The sequence below is a fragment of the Miscanthus floridulus genome, chromosome 10 (assembly GCF_019320115.1).
Source record: "Miscanthus floridulus cultivar M001 chromosome 10, ASM1932011v1, whole genome shotgun sequence".
Taxonomy (NCBI): Eukaryota; Viridiplantae; Streptophyta; class Magnoliopsida; order Poales; family Poaceae; genus Miscanthus; species Miscanthus floridulus.
In genome coordinates, this window is record NC_089589.1 from 30,525,185 (window position 1) to 30,547,178 (window position 21,994).

Below are 21,994 nucleotides of genomic sequence, written 5' to 3' on the forward strand. Positions count from 1 at the left end.
AGAAGCCAGGGTTCTCATTTTTTTCATTTTTCTTTTTGAAATTTCGGTGGATTTGTGCGGTTTTAATGGGTTCCGAAATATTTATATTTCAGTCAAAATGGTTTGTGATGCCTAAACTGGGAACGAATTGTTATATATGGGTTTATTTTGCTTCTAGCTACATTCCATCACATCTTACAATGGCCCTGTTTGGATCCATGGGTTAGAGCTAGTTTGGGCTAGTTGGAGCTCAACTAGCCCTAAAGTAGACAAACAGGAGGGCTAGAGTGGGTTATTTGTAACTAGCCCACCCTAAAAAACTATCCCCCCAAAGAGGTGATTATTTGGGCTAGTTGGGGCTATTTGAGGTGGGGTCCACTGTTTTCTCTCTACTTTCACCCGCACCAATGATTTGAAAAACACATTTATTATCATTTTAACCCTTATATCCAAACATCTCTTTGGCTAGAGTTAGTTCAGGGCTAGTCCTGAGCTAGAAACTAACTCTAACCTCTAGCTGTGCTAGAGTATCCAAACAGGACCAATATATAGGTCACACCCAAACCTATTGTCTTATTGAAGTTGAGGGATCAAACTAGTATTAATTATATTTTTTTTGGGAAAAGTATTGGTTGTGTCAGGCCAGTCCGTATCGTTGTTTCCAAGATGCCACATCAACAAAATAAGGATGAAATTATGATGCATTGTTTCATCTTTGTTGTTTCATAGGCTCTCATAACATTTAATTTTATAACTCATCAAAAGTTAAAAACCATGTACTCTCTTCTTTATTTTCTTATCATATCATAAAAAAATCTTAGGAGACAGCTATTTAATGTGCCTAAAACTACAACAGAAACACACACACCCCACATCACCACTACTATTCCCTCAGTTTCGCAACCGTTGTAGTTTTAAATTTTGGCACAGTATTAAAAAGATACGCTATTCTCTCGTTAATAAGGCCATTCTCAATGGAGGATTTCATGTCGATGTCTTCAAGAATGCCACTAAGTAAAATGTCATTTAATTCATAGTTAAAATACCTCCATACAATGCATAGTTTCATATTTTTGTTGTTTCTTAGCCACATACAAGACAAACCATCTTGGAAATAAGGTACACATGATTTTATCCCCATGAAACCCATTTCACCTCTCTCCTCGTTAATTCTTTGGCACATCACAAAAAAATGCTGACAGGACACCTCATTTGATGCCCAAGAAACTCCTACTGGACTAAGGGGTGTTTGGTTGCTCCTCCTAAACTTTAGTCGTTGTCCCATCGAATGTTTGGACATATGCATGGAGTATTCAATATAGACTAATTATGAAACTAATTGCATAGTTTACGACTAATTTGCGAGATGAATCTTTGAAAGCCTAATTAGCCCATGATTTTATAATGTGATGCTACAGTAACATGTGCTAATGATAGATTAATTATGCTTAATAAATTCGTCTCGTGGAGTACCGATGGATTCTATAATTTGTTTTTTTATTAGTATACAAACACCACATGCGACATCCTCACGTGACACATCCTAAATTTTAATCACCGGATCCAAACACCCTCTAAGGCTATTCTCAATGGAGAGTTTCATGAAGTTTCACTATCATTAATTAGCATGCCACCTAAGATTTTTTTGAACATGGATACCAACTATCAATGAGTTTTGAAATTAAATTATGCCCCTTAGGCTATTTTCAACAGAGAGTTTCATATTGGTGTTTTCAATAATGCCACGTAACCAAGAGAGCATTTAATTCATAGTTGAAATACTTCTATACAATGCATTGTTTCATTTTTTTATTGTTTCCTAGGCTACATGCAAAACACAAACTATCTTGGAAACAATGTACACATGGTTTTATCCCATGAAACTCATTTCACCTCTCACCTCATTAATTCCTTTTGCCACATTACCAAAAATACCTTATTTATTGCCCATAAAACTTCCGCTGAGAATGACCTTCCTTATAACCTGGAGAGCTGTGTTGATTGGTTGTTTTAATTACAGTTGCGGATAATCACTTCAACTAAATTGATCATACCAACTCTGAGGAGAATTAAATGAATAATTAATTCAATGTAATATAATGTTTTATATTTGAGGATAAATTTTGTACGTTTGGATGGCTTGTATTTTAGGGCGAAGGGAGTACGCAACAAATCTATCTGCCTAAAATAACTAATTTTGACTATGCAACCCGTGACCTGGACTTCTGAAATGCATTATTTTCGGAACGTAATTGAATGAGGACTAGGTAATGGGCCCCGCCACCTGTCGATGTCGACACATAAATTAGGGAATGGTGAATGACGACCACCTGGTCTCGGTCCAGTGCGCATGTGCTGACGTCGTGTGGGGCCGGGATATGCACTGTGAAGAAGCACAAATGTGCCAAGGCAAAGATCGATCCGGCGATCCGCTGGTGGAGGCTAGCGGCCACTCGGGTTTGTTACGCGTCGCTGGCTCGCGTGCGTCCACAACGGGCGGCGCGGGGCTGGTCTCCCAATTCGCATGGGATCAGAGTGAAAGCATGCGTGGCTGCCGTCTTTGTGGCCGTGCGTGTGGCGGTAAGGGAGATGGCCACTGGCCGCACGCCACGCGACGGCGTATTCGCCAAACCAGGGGCGCGGCGCCGGTTGTTTTCCATGCCACGCACGCGAAATGAGATGAGGTGGGGCCGGTGCAGTAGGTTCGGTCGGCAACCCGCGCCAATTCTCCCCAAATGCGTCGTCGCGCGCGGGAAAATTGGGACGGCGCTGGGTCAAGCGGCTGTGGGGGACCTCTTGAAGGTTGACTGGCCAGTGCCTGAGCGCCATCTGGCAGTGGGGCCCTTTCGTCGGTCTCACTAGGTAAGTTGGGTGCAAGTGCGAAGCGGCGGGGCCGGCGAATTTCCAATTCGCGCGTGCGTGCTCGGTCTCAGAGGGAAGGCGGCAGGGACAAGCGAGGACAGGCAGGGCCCAGCGGTTTAGCCGAAACCGCGGTCGCGGTCACGCGAAAACAGGGGCGGCAACGATGGGTTTCACAAACCGGGCACGGGCACGGGGTTCGGTGCGAAGGGGAGCCGGCACGCCGCGGTCAAAGCGGGATCCACGCGGCTGGGCATTCCCATCTATGCACGGGAAACGGAGGGAGATGGGACCAAGCTGCAGCAGGGCAGGGAAGAGGCACGCGCGGGAGATTTCTCCCGTTCGCGCCGGCAAGGGGACGGACGCGGGTGGTCAAGACGCGACGCTGGTTGGGTCCACGCGGGGTCCAGGTGGGAGGTTGACTGGCCACTGGTGGGGCACCACGTCGGCGGGCTGGGGCCAGGTGGTCAGCTCTGGTTTGGCCAGGGTCTTTGAGCGGCTGGCTAGGCATCAAAACGGACGGGTACCTCTCCCGTTCCTGTTTCTGTATTGAGTCTATCTACTGGACCACGATATGTTTTATGTAATTTTAACACATAATATTTTTTACCATAAGATTATGATTCAATAGTCTCTATTCTTCTTTCATCTCTAGCTTTCTTCTACCTTCAGATAATCACAAGATCACAGATCTATAAATCATAGATCACGTATCACAGAAAATATTTTTTTTTATGAAAAGACAAATTACAGAGCGGTTTGCCTACCCGTTCGTCTGTTGGTGCCGCGCCGCTGGTGCAGAAACCGCACTGCTGGTGCAGCTGCGCTGCCGCGTGCTCTCGCCGTATGTTTTTTTTTCTAAAAAATTAATGTGTTTTTTTTTAAACACACATGTATTGTATAGTATTTTTTTCTATATTTTTTAGCAGAAACGGGATCAGGTAAGAAAAAAAAACAAAACTAAAAACGGATACACGGGCGACGGCGACGGACTTGGCGGTCGCGCAGCACCCATGAATAAATCTAAGGTTTCATGTGACCGTCCAGTGATATTACGCTTGACACGCTTCCTAGTCACCATGAAAGCTATATATATATACAATGTTCCTTCACTTTCTTTTAAGGTTGTTTATTGGTTCCTATTGAGATTTATATATGCACATATAATGCTCCATCTCAAAATGTCACTTTAATTACGCTATTATATATTTATGCTTTCCACTCTCGCCTGGCGCAGCGAGCTGCAAACCGCTTTCACAGGCCGGATGGATCCTGAGCACCAGTCCATCCAGCTTGCCGCCGGTGCTTCGCCTGCCGGCTCGCCTGCAAAGGCAACGCCGCCGCCGATGCAGCAGCCGCCGCAATGTGACCATGAGCGCATGGTCGTCGGCAACATGTGCCCTTCTCTCTATCTCGCCGTCTACAAAGGGAGGATGGCCGAGGTCACGGCGCTGCTTCTGCAACAACACGCCGCTGCGATAGACTGTCAAGCCACGGGTAACTAACGAAACAGACCAAAACCTTTTTTTTTTCTTTTCTTTCTGCTTCCAAATTCTTCATTTGGCTCCAAGAATTAATATTTGAATTTGAGTCCTGGCCAATAATAACTAGCTGGTTATTTTAGGTGATGTTAAGTTTAAAAGACTCAATTTTTTTTTTTTTTTTGGTAAAAAGACAAAGGATAGAGGGGAGGATGATTGAGACCTAGAATACCTTATATTTGGTACAAATTTTGAACGTTGAATCCCTAATATTTCATAACAAAGGGAATAATACATTAATGAATGGTAGGTTGGCATAGAAGGAAATGTAACAAATTAAGATTTGGGTGTTCTGAAGCCACTAGTGCTCACACATCCGTTTACATTGGAGTCGCACTAGCCTGACATATTAGCTGAGAGAATTCAAACAAAATCTTACTAATTTTTAGCAGCTAAATATTACTCCTATCATTACAAATTATAAGACATTTTTGGCTTTTTAATGTACTAACAAAATATTACTAACAAATTAACATAAGCATCAGCATAAGTCAAATTTCAGCAAAACGAGCATGGAGTAGTTCTCCATAGCCAAAATTTGGAGAAGTTGTTTGGAGGACATTATTGTCACATCGTTGACTATTCAACTATGCACAATCAATAGAATCTGGGCTTCGCTCTGTTCGTCTGGGCTTCGCTCTGTTCGTTTGGGCCTGTTTGGTTTATAAGCCGTATTTTTTTAGCCAATGAATAATATTTTTCTCTCACACCAAATTAGCCAATAGTATTTTTAGTCATGGCTTATCAGTCAAACAAGCCCAAACAAACAAGGCGCTTGTTTGTATGGAAATGTGACAGGCATTGCCTCGCTAGCGCCTTGTTTAGATGTCACCAAAATTCCAAGTTTTTTCACTCTCTCTCCATCACATCAATTTTTAGCCGCTTGCATGTAGTATTAAATGTAGGTAAAAAAATAACTAATTACACAGTTTAGTTGGAAATCACGAGATGAATCTTTTAAGCCTAGTTGGTCCACGATTGGACAATATTTGTCAAATAAGACGAAAGTAGTACTATTCATCGGGGTGAAATTTTTTCAGCATCTAAACGAGGCCTAGGCAAGAAATACTGGCCCAGACATCCAAAACTGGATGCTTGAGTGTTGTTTGGTCCAAGCAGATTTTTCTGGGCCTTGTTTAGATTGAAGAAAATTTCAACCCGATGAATAGTAGCACTTTCGTCTTATTTAGTAAATATTGTCCAATCGTGGACCAACTAAGCTCAAAAGATTCATCTCGTGATTTCCAACTAAACTGTGCAATTAGTTATTTTTTTTACCTACATTTAACGCTCCATGCAAGCGTCTAAAAATTAATGTGATGAAGAAAGAGTAAAAAAACTTATGTGTCCGTAAGTACTGCATGCAGTGCATGGTACGACACCCATGTATAAATGACCAAATTAAATGCGCCGCTCGGCCTGACATAGTACGGGCCCACGGAGGGCACGACTCGATGGGGGTCAGGCCGGCACTGCACGACTCGATGCTAGGCAAGAAATACTAACCCAGACCGTGCCATACCTAGGCCGAGCCAGAATCATGTGCCATGGCCGGACCATCAGCCCGCGGGCCTTTTGGTCAACAATACCCGTGTGGCGACTTTGGTCCCGTTCGATTTACCTCATATTCGACTTGTTTGGTTTGTTTTTAGTTGAAACAGTGTTTTTCTTTCACAACAATTCAGCCGAAACAATATTTTTCAGCTAGCTTCAGCCAAAATTCAGACCAGCAAAACGGAGCCTTTGTTGACTGTTTGAACGGTCAATATTCAAATCAAATGTAGATGGCTTCTTATGGGAAAGCAACGTCAAAGAGACTTCCAAGCATGTCCCCGTCATGATGCCTTCTATCGGAACACTTGTACTTACAACAACTGATTTCACGGCGACACAACTACCACAAAAATACGGGACACGCCACCTTTCTTTAAAATAAAAGAAATCTATAATTTTAGGTGAGAACAAATAAATTGCATCAACCTACTGTGCAAATTTCAAATCTTTCTATATCTTAACCTTTTTATTTATTTTAAGTTTTCCAAAAAAAATAAAAGCACCAAGGCAAAATGACTGTTATTATTAATCTTAATATTACTTTTGGAGACTCATTTTGGAGCTACCATGATAATCATCATGTAGCTATAACGCACTAAAGGAAAGAATTGTATAATTCTCACAAAAATAAAAAGCACGTAGTTGTGCGGTAGGTGGCTTAGGAGCAAATAAGGGTGAAAGATGAGACAGGTTAGACAGAGCTGAATACTAAGGCACCGGCAAGCTTCTGCGATACGATAGTTGTTTGATGAGCTGGTAGTGAAATAGCAAATAAGAGTAACTCTAGCAGCTCCTCAAACAGGCTCCTAAACCATATTTTGAAAGCCCAGGTCAAAAACACGGGTTGAGCAGGGCTCCTACTTAGACTCCATAAAAATAAAAGGCTCTTAAATTGTACCCACGGGATCGGACCTCATTTTTTTGGAATCTAGATGAGGCCCATATTTTTTTAGTTTCAGTCATTTATCTCCCCGACCTATCTGAAACTAAGCTCGCTCGAGCACTCCTACACTTCCTAACACTCCTCTTGCCGGGTGCGCTGTTTCTTACGTTCCTCCCACCCACCCAACGCTCTGTGTGGCCTACCCCAGTGACTACTCCTCCCACTCTCCTGTTGTCGTCCTCCCCTTCGGTTCCGCTAGCGACGTGCCTCTCCCCAGCCTACTCCCTAGCGACACCCTTTCTATGTGTAGAGACATTGTCGGATCCATCCCCCTCATTATTCTCCTCCCCCACACACAGTGGTGTAGCTTAGGAGGGAAGAACAGAGAATGACCGAGCACATGTGCCCGTGTCAATTAGAATAGATTTGAGAGCTCCTATCTGAAAGTAGAAGGCCCTAAAATCAAAAAGTAGGGAGTCTGATTTGAAGGCTCCTCTCTCGAAAACCCCGGTCCTTAACCTATCCGATGAATTTGGCTCCAATTGAACTCGTCATTTGACACAAGAATTCGGTTATTGTACTAATTTCCTGAATACCCAATTCAGGCGTTGTTATGCACGGTCAGTGCGACATACTTGAGTTGACTGCGGAGAGGAACACCGCTCTACACGTGGCTGCGGAGCAAGGGCACCATGAGCTGATCCGGGAGCTCTGCCTCAGGTTCAGGGACCAGGGCCTCCTCTCTCGCCAGAACTCGGCGCTGGACACGCCGATGCATTGCGCGGCGAGGGCTGGGCACGCCAGGGCAGTCGCGGTCCTCGTCGAGCTGGCCAGGGACCGGGGCGAGAACACTCTGGGATGCAAGAACGAGGCAGGCGACACGGCCCTGCACCTGGCGGCGAGGCACGGGCACGGCGCGGCGGTGGAGGTGCTGGTCTCGGCGGCGGCACAACCGGCGGCCGAGCTGAATAAGGCCGGCGTGTCGCCGTTGTACTTGGCTGTAATTAGCGGCTCGGTGTCAGCAGTCAGAGCGATTATTACCAAGTGCAAGGACGCGTCATCGATGGGGCCAAGCGCACAGAATGCTCTGCACGCTGCCGTTTTCCAGAGCTCAGGTTAGTTGCTTGTTGGATTCTTAATGGTATTACTGGAAGAAAAAAATAATGCAGTGAACTAATGTGTTGATCATTTGCGTTGCCTGCAGAAATGGTTCACCTGCTACTGGAATGGAGGCCAGCTCTGGCCGACCAAGTCGACTGCAGTGGCAGCAGCCCGCTCCATTTCGCGTCGTCGGACGGCGATCGCAGCATCGTGCGTGCAATCCTGCGCGCCGGGCCGCCAGGAACGGTGTACAAGAAGGACTCGAGCGGCCTGTCGGCTCTCCACGTCGCGGCGCGGATGGGACACCACCGCGTCGTGACGAACATGCTACGGAGCTGCCCCGACGCCGCCGAGCTCCGTGACGGCAATGGTGGGACCTTCGTCCACGCCGCGGCCCGGGAGAAGCGCTCCTCGGTGGTGTCGCTCGCCACCAAGGATCCCATGCTGCGCGGCCTCCTGGACGCGCAGGATAGGGAGGAGAACACGCCTCTCCACCTCGCGGTGGCAGCGGGATCGACCGGCATCGTGGAGAATCTGCTACACAACGGCAAGGTGCGGGCCAATGTTCCGAACAACGATGGTCACACAGCGTTTGATCTCGCCGCCGGATCAACCACCAGTTTCTTCAAAATGGTAAGCCTGGTGGTCACGCTAGTCGCTTACGGGGCACAGCTCCGGCCGCAGAGGCAGGACCAACTGGAGCAGTGGGTTGGCCGCGACATGGTGCGGAAGGGGATACAGAACACGTCGGACAGCCTCGCGGTGGTGGCCGGCCTCATCGTCGCCGCCGCGTTCGCCGCCGGATTCAACTTGCCCGGTGGGTACGGCGACGACGGCAAGGCGAACCTCAAGGACGATACTGTCTTCAAGAGCTTCCTGCTCTTGAACACCGGGGCCGTGGTAACGTCCATCGTGGCGGTGATTCTGCTCGTCTATGGGAAGGCATCGCGCTCTGCCGGCTCGTGGAAGAGCTTCGCGGCGGCGCTGCAGTTCTTGTGGGTGTCGCTCGTCTGCATGATGCTGGCCTTCCAGGCGGCTCTGCTCTCCGTGGCGACCACGAGGGCACTCAGTTACGGGTTCGTGGGTGTATACACGTGCATCCTTGTCTTGCAAGAATGGATCGCGCAGTGGCTGGGGCCTGCGACGAGGTTGCGCACGATTTGGAGGTTTCACTGGAAAGGAAGAAAGCATGTCGACGTCAAACGACAGTATCCGTTCGCCAAAGCTACCGTACTCAATTTACAACTTTTTACAGCTACAAGTTTCCTAGTTTCTATAGGTTTTGAAGTCATCTTTTCATTATACCGGGGATCCAAGGACACCTCAATTGCTCCATCACCGTCTGCTCTTTATTATTAGAGGGAAAAATGCCATCTGGCTCATCAAATTATTGAACTTGATGTATTCTTATTTGATCCAAAGAAAAGCAAAAATAGATGAAGAGATAAGCTGGACCTTTTTAGACACATGAACTACATATGGCTTTGTAATGTTGGTGAGACACATAAATCTTGTCAGTAGCTTTGTTTAGTTTGTAAAATGTTCATGCTCCAATGACGATGACATGTAATCTATATATTGTATATGCATTCCGTTGGCCAACATTGGTGGTTCTAAGTATCTCATATTTAGTTTCTAAAAAGCTTACAATCGCGAAAACAAGATTCAAACATAATGGTGGGAACAAAAGATTTCAAATATGAAAACCATTAACAAAGACAGTAGAATTAGGCAACCACATATGTTAATCATTAACAGAGGAGAGACGTATACATTTGGCAAATGTACTCCGCATGACTTAGTCATATATATAAAAAACAAAGGAGTATGCATTTGACATTAGCAAGGAATAAAGTTGGATTTGCATATAAATAGCATTTCTCTCTTGATAGTTTCCTTCTTCCAACTTGATCAGTACTAATGCATAGTGATTTTATAAGTCTTTGTCCATACAATCAAAGCAATATTGAGATCATCTTATATCCATTATATATCTTGAAATTTCTTCACTCATGCATTCTTGACTCATTCTTCGATACTTGATCAATACCAATTAACTTATCAATCTCTTCTTGTCCATGCAAAGCAAAGCCACTATTGAGATCAAACTATATTCTTCTCTTTCTCTCTTTGCCTTATCAATCATGCTTGCTTCTTCTTCATGTAGTACATGACTTGAGTTGGATATGCTCATTAGCAATGGAACCTATTCAAGCACTCACCAAACTAATTAGTTCTTTAATTGTTTTGTCATCTAACCACCAAAACCCACTAGGGGACTTGGATGCACTTTCAAAAGCAATTTTCGAAGCAACTGCACAATCACCACACGGTGCTTCCATAGAGCCACAAACTCTAAGTCGTCTAGGAGTCAGCAAGCTCCAAGAGTGACAAGCAAACCCGCTTGCAAATCAACTACCTAATGCCACTCAATCGATCTCTCCACTGTCCAAATGTTGCACTCTTGTGGAGGAGTAGAAATAGAGCTCTCACCAACTATACAACTTTTCCAAGTGGATAAGAGAAGCTCCACAGCCGACCACTCCTCTATATATAGAGAGTACCAAAACTAGTGGTTATCCCTCTTCTTCCCACGAGATTCAAACCTGGTGGTCCAACCGGCCCCAAGGCGGTCCGACTGGCCATCTCCCAAAGGTAAGAAAACGGGTAGCTAAAAGATTCTCACAAAAGTCTGGTGTACCATTGGAGAATTCTGGTGCTCATAAGCCTCAGACACGTGCAAAACATCCTTGTCTGGAGCGACACTCCAGTGCATCACCGGAGAGTAAACGTTCTCGCATACAAAGAAACCCCGTTCTGCACAGGGCTAGCGGTCAAACCATGCCAAGCACTGATAAGACCACGCCTTAGAGGAGGTGCAGACCTCGGGGCAAGCTCTAGCATTCCGGTGACCTAAAATCACCAACATTATAAACATTGTAGAAATAGGTTTTCAAAGAAAATCCAATTTTTTTTAATAAACATGCATTTAAGAATACTTAGAGAAAAATGAAACGAGTTTCCTATTGTTCCTAAAATTATGCTCTACCTTTTTTCCCTTACTTACAATTGTCTGAATCTTACATAGTCTCATAAAATGTGAAGTTGGGCCAAATATAAAATGGAGGATGCAAACCAAGACAAACCCATATATAGTGCAACATGGATTACCGTGCAACCCACCGTGCAAACTGCAAAAAAAATGTTCCCTCACTAGCAATTTCTTGCTTAACCATCGAGACATGGACAGTAAATTTCCAAAAAAATAAAATTTAAGCTCTAGTTGTATATTTGATAACATGCATCATGTGGTTTAACTTCCTAGTAGTTCTTCATGGGACATCATAGTGATGACATGTGAAGACTCATTGGATCATCAGTGGCGGTCGACATGCGGCTTCTCAAACTTCTGAACCGACGTCTGCGATTTAGCCTTGGATGGGTACAACTACTTCCTCATTCGTCGTTGTCGTAGGCCTACATACACACCAGGAGCATATGACCGTGCAAGGTTGTTTGGACAGTTTTTTTTTTTTTTTTGAAGAGAAGTTTGGACAGGTTTGGCATACCGGACTTGGGCCAACTTCAGTTTTCTCCCACGTGCGAACATGGGCCATTTCTAGCCAATCAAGCCCACTGGGCCGCGAAGTGGAACATTTAGCTCAGCTCATTACGGCTTATTATACAAACGAACCAGAAGAATAGCTCGGTTCGGCTCATTAGCGAGCTCGAGCTAGCTCGTTGGCTCGTGAGCCAAAGCTCAAAAATATAGTATATAGAGATTATAACTACAAGTTAGCAACAAACACATCACGTGCATATTTAAAATGGAATAAACGAAATACATATAAATTTTGGACTCATCTCGCGTGAACATAATGTCGTGGAGTAGGCCGGTGGGGTGACTGGATGGGGCCATAGGATCTATTGGTTTAGGGTTTTAGTGTTTAATCGTGTTGGGCTATAAGCAGAGGGATATATGGACTGTTTAAAGTTATATTGGACTCGACTGAGGGATATATGCGCCAATTACAGTTGTTGTCTTGTAATGTAAATTATCTTGGCTGGTTTTGACTCGCGAATGATTCATGAGCTGACTCGTTAATTAACCGAGCTGGCACTGAGGTGGCTAGTTAATTAAAAATTCAAATGAGTCGAGCTTGAGCCGAGCTACTGACAAACGAGCTAGCGACTTACGAGTGTTTCGTCAGCGCGATGCCCGGTCCATGTCCAGCCGTCGCTGGGAGCAGAGCAGCCTCCCTCGCACGTGCTTGCCCTCCTCCATCCCCGTCGACTCGTTCCGACCACGCCCGCGTCTCCGCCGTCGTCGCCGCCGCCGACGATGCCTCGTAAGGCCCCGTCGACCTCAGGTCCGTGCGTCCATCCCCCTCTCGAAACCCTTTAAACTCTCTACCGCCGGACCTAACGCTCGCCTCCGCCTCGATAACCCTAACTCTCCCAGATTCGCGCCTCAAATGGCGCAAGCGGAAGCACAACCCCGGCGCGTCCCCATCCAAGCCCTCCACCTCGGCCGCCGCGGCGGCGGCCGCCGACCACTCCTCCGACTCCGACTCCGCCGACGAGGACGCCGCCGCCGTCCACGGCGCGGCGGGGGACAGGGACGGGGCAGCCGGCGACGACGACGAGGCCCCCGCGGCGTCCGAGGACCCCGCCGCGCTCGGCCTCCGCGAGGCGGAGGTGCTGCCCTCGGCCGAGCCCATCTCTGCGTTCCCCGCCGCCAAGCGCCGCGTGGTCAACCGGCCGCATCCGTCCGTCCTCGCGCTGCTCGAGGCCGAGCGATCCGCTTGTTCCGGCGATGTCCTGGCCGTGGCACCGCCGGCGCTAGAGAACATCTCGCACGGGCAGCTGCAGGTGCTGTCCGGGGTGCTTCCGGACCACCCATCCCTTGCGACAGACCCCGACAAGCCGTCCTTGTATGTGTGCACGCCGCCTCCCCTCATGGAGGGGCATGGAGTGCCCAAGCAGTTCCAGGGTCGCCTCCATGTCGTGCCCAAGCACTCAGGTCTGCTCTCTGCGTAAACACGGATCGCTGAGCTGTGCTGGAAAAGTGCGCTAATTTAAGTAACCTATGTATTTTGGTTTGTAATTTGTAGATTGGTTCTCCCCGGGGACAGTTCATAGGCTGGAAAGGCAGGTAGTGCCACACTTCTTTACAGGCAAGTCTCCAGGGCACACTCCGGAGAAGTATGTCATGTTAAGGAATAGAGTCATTGCTAAATACTTAGAGAACCCAAGCAAGAGGCTTGCTTTTGCTGAGTGCCAGGGGCTTGTTGGGAGCACAGCTGAACTGTATGATCTGAGTAGGATTGTTAGGTTCTTGGACACTTGGGGCATCATCAATTACCTTGCGGCTGGGTCTGTGCACCGTGGCCTGAGGATGGCAACTTCGCTTCTAAGAGAGGAACCTACAGGGGAACTGCAGCTGCTTACAGCGCCGTTGAAATCAATCGATGGTCTAATTTTGTTTGACCGGCCAAAATGTAGCCTCCCAGCGGAGGACATTTCTTCGATGGCCCCGTCTTCATCGAACTCGGAGGCTGTGGATTTTGATGCTGCATTTGCAGACTTGGATGCAAAGATCAGGGAGCGTTTGTCTGAGAGCTCTTGCAGTTATTGCTTACAGCCTTTGCCAAGTTTACATTACCGGTCACAAAAGGAGGTGCGCTTCTTTGTAACATCCATTTTACATGTTTTATGTTAAATGTTTTGTGTAGAGAATCAGTATCTGTATTTTGGAAGTTGCACTTCTGTGTAGAGAATCTGTATCTGTATTTTGGAAGTTGCACTTTCATTTCACTCCTGCTAAAAAATAGGACCTTCCTCCAAGGTTTTGATTCTACATTACAGTAAGCTGCTAAGGTAATCTTGCTTCACAATTTAGCATGTTATTGCTTAAGTTTTGGTTGACTGTGGTAGACTAAGATTTGTTGTTGAAATTAAACCCTAATTATTTCTTGTTTGGGGTTTTTGCCTACTTATTATTATTTTACTCACATTTTTTGTCAAACCTTGGATACGAAGCACATGCTGAAAACGTGTATTAACAATTTGATGTTTCTACTACCTACTTGATTGACTACTGTACTTGGGAAAAGAACATTTAGGGGCTGTTTGGTTGGTGCCTCCAAAAATTATGGCATGGCTTCAGGGCCCTATAAAGCAAACAGACCCTTAGTTACAAATATTATTAAGTGTCCAATTTTGATGCGAGACTATCTGCTTTTGCTGTGCAGTATAACTCTTTGAACTCCATTGGGTTTGTACCCATTTGAATGTATTATTGTGATTCCTCTGTTTTTATTTTGTGCGGCAAACGTTAGCAATAACAAGTGTGTTTTAACTGGTTGAGCAGGCAGATATTTTTCTATGTTCTGATTGCTTCCATGATGCGAGATATATTACTGGGCATTCTAGCTTAGATTTCCAGAGAGTCGATGGGGATAATGATGGATCAGAAAATGATAGTGATAAATGGACTGATGAAGAAACATTGTTGCTGTTGGAAGGCATTGAGAAGTACAATGACAACTGGGATGACATTGCAGGTCATGTTGGAACAAAATCAAAGGCACAATGTATTTACCATTTTATTTGGTTGCCAGTGGAAGATGGTTTGTTAGAGAATGTTGAGATACCTAATGCACCCATTCCATTTCGACCACAAAGCAATGGTTATCAACATTCAGATTCCAATGGCAGCACTTCAGGTGTTTTACATTACTAAGTTTCCCTATCAGCTGAATTCATTTTTTGTCCATTTACTGTTTAGCTTTTGGTAATTTGCTCCTGTTTTAAGTTATGGCTTAATATTGATGAGTGTGTTCTTAGGAGCTCCAGTTCAAAGTATTCAACAAGGAAATCAGCTTCCATTCATTAATTCTTCTAATCCGGTCATGTCACTGGTGAGTAGCTCCGCCCTTCTTCTTTTTTTTCTTGTTTGGAGAACCAGTGCACCATTTATTGAACTGAGAAAAGTGGATTTGCCATTCAAGCTTAGGTGACGTAATAGAAGTATAATTTGCTATTCTGGTAGTCAGCAGCACCAATGGTTGCCTGACATTCTCTTTTGACATGACATCTATATTTGCATTTATATTTAAGTTTCACTAAGCATTTTTTTGTTTAAAGTTTTATCAACAGAAAAATTTTGGAAATAAAAGCCAAAATTGCTACTTGGAGTAGATGCTCTTTCAATTTAGAACGGTAGTGTAGGTTACATTTTTGGCTTCCTGTAAGACCAGACGTCAGCATGTCCTGATTTTTTTTATGTTCCTGTGTCCTCTAGGTTGAGTTTGAATATGAAATCATTATTCTAGCCACCATCCTTTCCCTAAACTAGTTCCCCAGGAATTCCCTTACCATCTTAAGGCTAAACCTGAAAGAGGCTATATGCTATGCGCTTCACTGCTTCATGACATAACAATGATTTCATATTGTAAGACTGCATACGTAGGGGCATAGGGCTATGCGCTATGCACTTCACTGCTTCATAACATAACAATGAAAAGTCGGGCTTCTGTTCGTTCTGTATGTATGCATGTATGCAGTCTAACGCTTTATAAATATTATAGGTTGCATTTTTGGCCTCTTCAATTGGACCAAGAGTTGCAGCAGCATGCGCACATGCAGCATTATCTTTTTTGACTAGAGATGATGATTCCAAGTTAGCCATCTTTATTCTTTACTTTATTATTACTGAATGCTTTAGTTCAGATACATTAGTAAATGCTTTATTACTTCAAAGTTCAAATATTCAACATTTCCTCATTCGTGAGGCAGAAATTCCCCCGGCAAGTCTACTATCCAGACCTTTCATTTGTTTCTAGTTCCTTTTTGCATTATCATGTTAGAGCTAAGTATGACTTATCTTTGCTACGCATTGAAGGGTGAGTTCAGAAGGCATGCATGCTGATGGTATGGGCAATGGTACAAATCCAAATTTTCGGAACCACAATGGTATCTGCTTTGTATTTAATACCTGCTACAGTCAATGTTGCTAGCAAAATCCTGATTAGTTCACTCTAGACATGAATGTTAAAAGAATCATTAATTTTCCAAACAGGTGCTTCACCATCCATTTCTCCAGAAAATGTGAAACATGCTGCCATGTTTGGTCTGTCAGCAGCAGCAATGAAGTCTAAGCTCTTTGCCGATCAAGAGGAACGTGAAGTTCAAAGACTAGCTGCTACTGTAATAAATCATCAGGTTAGTATGTGTTTCGCCATCTGATTTGCATGCACAGCTGTCTCCATTTGTTGTGACTGAGTCAAGCCGTTGATTTAGGTGTGGTAGATTTCTACTGAACTGGACCATTTGTTGTTGCATGCTTGGCGCTGGACTTGTTTGAGTCCCTTCACATCTGACTTATCGTTAGATGAAAACTGGTATTAGGTTCTAGAAGTCGGCTAAGACTTTCGGGTCCCTTGATATCTGAGTTGCCTGTTTAATTAAATTAGAAAAGCAGTCTGGCACTCCTAGAACTAAGTTTTGTTTCCTAGCCTAGCCTGATAGTATATAGTATGAATGAGCTTTTTTGCTGGATCCAAGTCAGAGTAGGGTTAAATTTTCTGGTACCAGCATGGTAGTTGTTTTGATAGACCCTTATTCACACTTACTCTAGTATGTTGTTTGCTGAGGATGGCTTATTGATATTGCAACACTCAATTTGCAGTTAAAGAGATTGGAGTTGAAGCTGAAGCAGTTTGCGGAAGTTGAGACCTTGCTCTTGAAGGAATGTGAGCAAGTAGAAAGGGTTAGACAGAGGATTTCAGCTGAACGAGTCAGGATGAGGTCAGCCCTATTAGCTCCCACCGGAAGCGGTCTACCAGGGGGCAGTAGCACCATGCCATCAAATCCAGCAGGCATGAGCCCCAGACCAGTCGGTGTGCCAGGCTCCATGCTACAGACCAGCATGCCAGCCACATATGCCAACAACATGCAGGGGCATGGGCATCCTCAGATGCCTCAGATGCTGTTCCTACACCAGCGACCGCAGATGCTCTCGTTCGGCCCTCGCCTACCACCCTCGGCCATCCAGACTCAACCATCGCCACAGGCATCAAAAATCATGTTCAACTCTGGCATGCCCAATTCGATCGCTCCTAACCACCATCAGTTGCTGAGATCGTCTTCTGGAAACAATTCTAGTGCAGGATAGGGGAATTGTTCATAAGAATTTTTTACTCAGCTTAGATTTGTCAGATGTAGCATTATATCATTTATAAACACATCACTGTAATTCATTTATGTGATGTATGTGTTTGTCATATAAGTTTTTTATTAGGTCATATATTGTCCCCATATTGCTGCGCCCTTGTGTACCTTCGTTACCCGGTCACCTCTCCTTCCCAGTGTAGGGGAGATGCAAAATACTTGCTCCAGTCAAAATAAATTTATATTTTGAACATGATATGATTTCCTATGTATCCCTGAGTACTTATTTCATTGAATATATGTATATAATAATTCAATAAGTTTATGGTTTTATTAAGGTTTTTTTTCAGAAAAAAAAACTACAAATGGTCCTCATTTTTCCAAACTAAAATATTTAATATACTGTTAATCAGAACTTTAAAAGGTTCACTGTAATATTTGCCAACATTGAGTATGTATTCATGTCCATTAGGGCCTAATTTGGAAACTCAAATACTCTTAGAAACCCCGACTTTTTTCAGGGTGAGAAAACCATGGGGATGTTATTTGAATAAGATATTTAGTTATCTATGGGAGGTTTTCCCTCCCTGAAATGGGCTCCCCTTGCTTCCAAATTAGGCCTAAGGATAAGTTGAATTATGTAAAACGAGAAAATGACGCAGAAGCATCAACTATCACTGTACAGATGGACTAATAATTCATGTCAACCTGCACAACATCTGTTAAAAAAAAACTGCACAGCATCAGCAACTAAACTATCACTGTACAGATGAACTAATAATTCATGTCAACCTGCACAGCATTAGCAACTTACCATGAAAAGTACACGATTTAAATTCAAGCTTATCATTAAACCAACTGGGTGAAAACTCACATCAGCTCATCAATAAGATAGCAGGGAAACAGATTTGCAAACAAAAACAATTATTATTATTTGGTTTCAGGTTTTCTCCTCCACCTCACAAAAATCGTTCCCAACAACTCTATACCTTGCCACATCTCCAAACTCTATTTTTGCGTCAATTAATCGTCAAACGTGTGGTGTATTTAGTATAGATTTAGAGCGGGCAGGGTGGGACGTCGAGTGTAATGCCAGCCTGGATCGTGCCCCAGCCAATGAGACGCCAATGCTTCTCAATGCGCCGGCTGAGGGCCAGCTTCTCGAGCTTGTTGGTGCATACTGGAGCGGTGAGCGCTAGCTTAGCAAGATCATTCTTGACAGCGACAACTTTTGCTCCTGTAGACATCGACCCAATGTTAAGCATCAGGATCTCACCCTTGGCGAGCTTTGAGACCCTGCTTGCCCTTTCGGTTCCACTTGTCCTCACGCCCAGCAGCCTCCGGAGGAGGAAGAAGTTCACCTGCAAACAAAAGTATCAGATATGGTACATTCTGTTTACACTGGGCGGTCCCAAAGATATGACATCACTGGCCTCTAACTCAATGTAAACATCAGGCAGCGATCCAACTTCACCAAGGACCTGACCGACCAGCCGATCAGCACGAGTCAGTGTCGGGTCCATGGTAGTTCCAACTCCAATTAGGCCCCCAGGAACGGCAAACTGGAGCTCATTCTGCTCAGCATACAGGGACACGATCCTGGTGTAGATGGGTGTGCACTTAATTCTGCCACTTTCTTCCTTCATCACAATGCCTGGGTGCACTTCGATTTTCTGGTTCACCCTCAGGACTCCCTTCACAAAGGAACTCAGTCATCATGTACTTCCACAGAACGAAAATACTGCATGCACAAATATCGATTACTGTATGTTCAGATATCAAGAATTATTACATACCTTGAGGATACTGCCACCTGCTACTCCACCCTTGATATCATTAACCTCTGAACCAGGTTTGTTCACATCAAACGAGCGAATAACAATCATGCTTAATGAGAATGAACTTTTTTATTACTTCTTACAGAAAAAAAGTATACTGATAATTAACATGTCAGTCTGAGGGAACAATGATTCATCTAGTATATTACATCGCTTAATGTTGTTGCAGCATGAAGGAATTAACATCGATGGAGGCAAACAGAATCCAAAATTTTGTGCAAAAGATACAGACATCTACCATAGCAACTGATCTGAATCTGTGAATCTGAACCCTAAGTAGACATGTGAAACAGAACTGATATGAGAAAGGTTTCATCATACCAGGCAATCGACAAATGAAACATGTCTCAGGAGCTTCATCCTACAGTTTTCAAAACCTGGCACGTCACAGAGAGGGCTATCTTCTTTGCCACTGCCATAAGCCCTGTATATATAAAAAACAAAATGGTTAGATGAAAAGTATCAACATGATAACATATGCAGTAACTATATATAATGTGGCAGCCCCAAGGGGTAAGTTATGAGGCTCACAACACATGCAAGCATCTGACGAAGGGACAATATTTCTAGCAGATCACCATATCTTGACATTTGAAACTCAGGACAAATACATGCATTTAGCAACGTACACAAAGCGATATACATAGATAGTACTGAAAAGCTGCCATATTCAACATTATTAAAGAAATCTGCACAAGATCACAAGGCCACCTCAGGTTCTTAGATTTCCATCAAAGGGAAGTACCGACAATTTTAACTTTTCACTCAAGGAAATTGATAGTATTTATTTCTGATTTCTCATTCGTTTACCAAAATAACAGTTTTTCATGATTGATTTTGGGCAAGGTTCAGAAAAGAGCTACCGGTACTATCACGACGCTAGCAAGTTATTGTTAGAAACCAACTAGAAAGAGTGAAATTTTTTGTGCTTCCTTGTCAAGAACATGAACATTTAAGACTACTTATATCTTTAAACCTAAACTAACTCTGCATTCACACAATCACACTAGAAATGCAACAATAACACAATATGAAAACGCTATACTTGAAGACACTCCACAATTACGAGCTGCAGCTAAATCATTTGCAACAGATGAAGGAAAAACAGTGTGATGAATATAAAAGAGATCTCTATGACTTACTTGTAGCACATTGGTCGTGGGCACCTATTATCTTCACATTTATAGATTTTTGGCATTAGCGTAACCAAGCTTTATAGTGATATTGCGCTCCAGTTCATTCTTGAAACAAACAGTCTGCAAATCTGAAGGAAACGATAAACTCAGACATAATATGAAACAAATATATCTCCACTCTCCAGATACAGAATCAAATGTAAATTATTACTGTACATGTAAAAGGAACAAACAGGCATGCATGTGATGACTCAATGGTATCAATATTAGTTATTACCTGTACACCTGAGATTGCTTTGACAACTGTAGACTTCCCATGGGCCACATGCCCAATGGTACCTGCACATTCCAAAGAGATATTTTACTTAGAATATGCACATAAACCTAGGATATTACAGCAGCAGTTTTTTCCTTCACGCAAGAAAAGTAAGACTTATCCAAAAGTCTGAGTAAAAATATCAGATTCCACAGCCCAAGTAAGATTCCAATGAGCAGATGTAACATCCTATTCTGTACGACAGCAGTAATTAGAAAAACATCACTCATCACCTTTTCTTTCAAGAATCATGGCAAACCAATTTCAGTATAGAAGGTTAGGATTTCCTCCATCTTATCCTCTTCACGGCGCGCAAGGGCATTATTCGCCATGTGTACTCTAACCAACAACAATCCAGGGATCCAAGCAGTCTAGATTGGTATAAATCTACAATCCAGAATATTATAATCCTATTCATAATCTAGATTACTATAATCAAGGAAGATCCAAACAGGGCCCCGCCTTATAGGCATATACTGGTACCGCAACACTAATGCCAATACAACGCTACAAACACCGTCTTATAAAAAAGACGCTACAAAAACAACAGCATAAGCAATGCATTACCGATGTTGATCGTCGCCTGGCGTGAAATCACCTCTGGCGACAGAGGGTGCAGCTGCGTGACGTCGAGCTTGCTCAGGTCCTGCTCCATCAGTCCTCGGCGCGACATCTTCGACTCTGTTTGAGTAACACTGGGCCCTGAAAATAAAAAAGATGAAAAGTCAGTATAGAGATCGCTCTACCTGTCAACAGAGAAACAAGAGGCAATTCGGGGACAGAGCTACAATGTGACAGTAAGAACATAGAACTTGTGATCAGTTGCTTCTACAGCCACAACAGTGACCAAACTACCAACAGCAGCTGGAACAACAACATATATAACCATCGGCAATTCATCATCATCCCAACCAATCCTAAACACCGCATCGCCTCCGACAGTTCCCACCACTGCGGCGATGACACCCTCCCAAAATCAAATCATAATAACGAACGAAATTAACCCATCCAGGTACCGCAACGACAACGAGGAACCAGAATCACACGCCGCCCACAGCGGTTCACAGCGGCGGCGAGGTCCCAACGGGAGGGTGAGGTCGGGTGGGGTCCACGACGAGGCTCACCTGGGGCGGTCGCGGTCGCGGACGGGGACTGTAGGCCGTAAGCGGATGCGGAGGCGGTGGCGGTGGTGGCGCCGCGAGTCAGGGACGGCGAGGAGGAGGAGGATAATGAAGGCTCGGCTGGGGTGGTGGGCTCGGACGGCGAGGTGGCGATGGCTGGGGCCTGGGGTTTTAGTAGGGATGGGCGGTTGCGTCGCCGCGGTGACGGCTGGTGCGGCGGGCAGCGGGGGCGGGCTGGCGGCGAATCGGGTGGTGTGGACGTGTCGGGGTCTGGGTCTGCTCCGACAGGTGGGCTCATCTGGACGACTCGAGGTGGTGGCCTTGCTGCGGGGCTGCTGATTGGTGATGGCTGTGGCCATGTTTGGATCCATAGGTTAGAGTTAGTTTGGATTAGTTGGAGCTCAATTAGCTTTAAAGTAGCCAAACAGGAGGATTATAGTGGGTTATTTGTAACTAGCCCACCCTAAAAAACTATCCTCCAAAGAGGTGATT

General features: G+C 44.6%; 2 protein-coding genes and 1 pseudogene across 3 annotated transcripts; 2 read left to right on the forward strand and 1 right to left on the reverse strand.

Moving 5' to 3' along the window:
- Positions 1 to 4,046: 4,046 nt before the first annotated feature.
- Positions 4,047 to 9,508, forward strand: LOC136489936 (protein ACCELERATED CELL DEATH 6-like). The gene is made up of 3 exons (XM_066486447.1): positions 4,047 to 4,335; positions 7,422 to 7,931; positions 8,021 to 9,508. The coding sequence occupies exons 1-3, from the start codon at positions 4,050 to 4,052 to the stop codon at positions 9,274 to 9,276; spliced, it is 2,052 nt and encodes a 683-aa protein (XP_066342544.1). The 5' UTR covers positions 4,047 to 4,049; the 3' UTR covers positions 9,277 to 9,508.
- Positions 9,509 to 12,101: 2,593 nt separating this feature from the next.
- Positions 12,102 to 17,333, forward strand: LOC136486446 (SWI/SNF complex subunit SWI3C homolog). 2 transcript variants are annotated; one of them, XM_066483338.1, is made up of 9 exons: positions 12,102 to 12,287; positions 12,380 to 12,940; positions 13,032 to 13,597; positions 14,291 to 14,645; positions 14,767 to 14,840; positions 15,510 to 15,601; positions 15,824 to 15,894; positions 16,001 to 16,143; positions 16,610 to 17,333. In XM_066483338.1, the coding sequence occupies exons 1-9, from the start codon at positions 12,260 to 12,262 to the stop codon at positions 17,093 to 17,095; spliced, it is 2,376 nt and encodes a 791-aa protein (XP_066339435.1). In that variant the 5' UTR covers positions 12,102 to 12,259; the 3' UTR covers positions 17,096 to 17,333. The 2 variants fall into 2 exon arrangements, with proteins under 2 accessions (XP_066339435.1, XP_066339436.1); XM_066483339.1 differs by having other exon boundaries at positions 14,776 to 14,840.
- A 661-nt stretch (positions 17,334 to 17,994) lies between these two features.
- On the reverse strand, positions 17,995 to 21,639 carry LOC136488343 (uncharacterized; annotated as a pseudogene).
- Between the last annotated feature and the right edge of the window lie 355 nt (positions 21,640 to 21,994).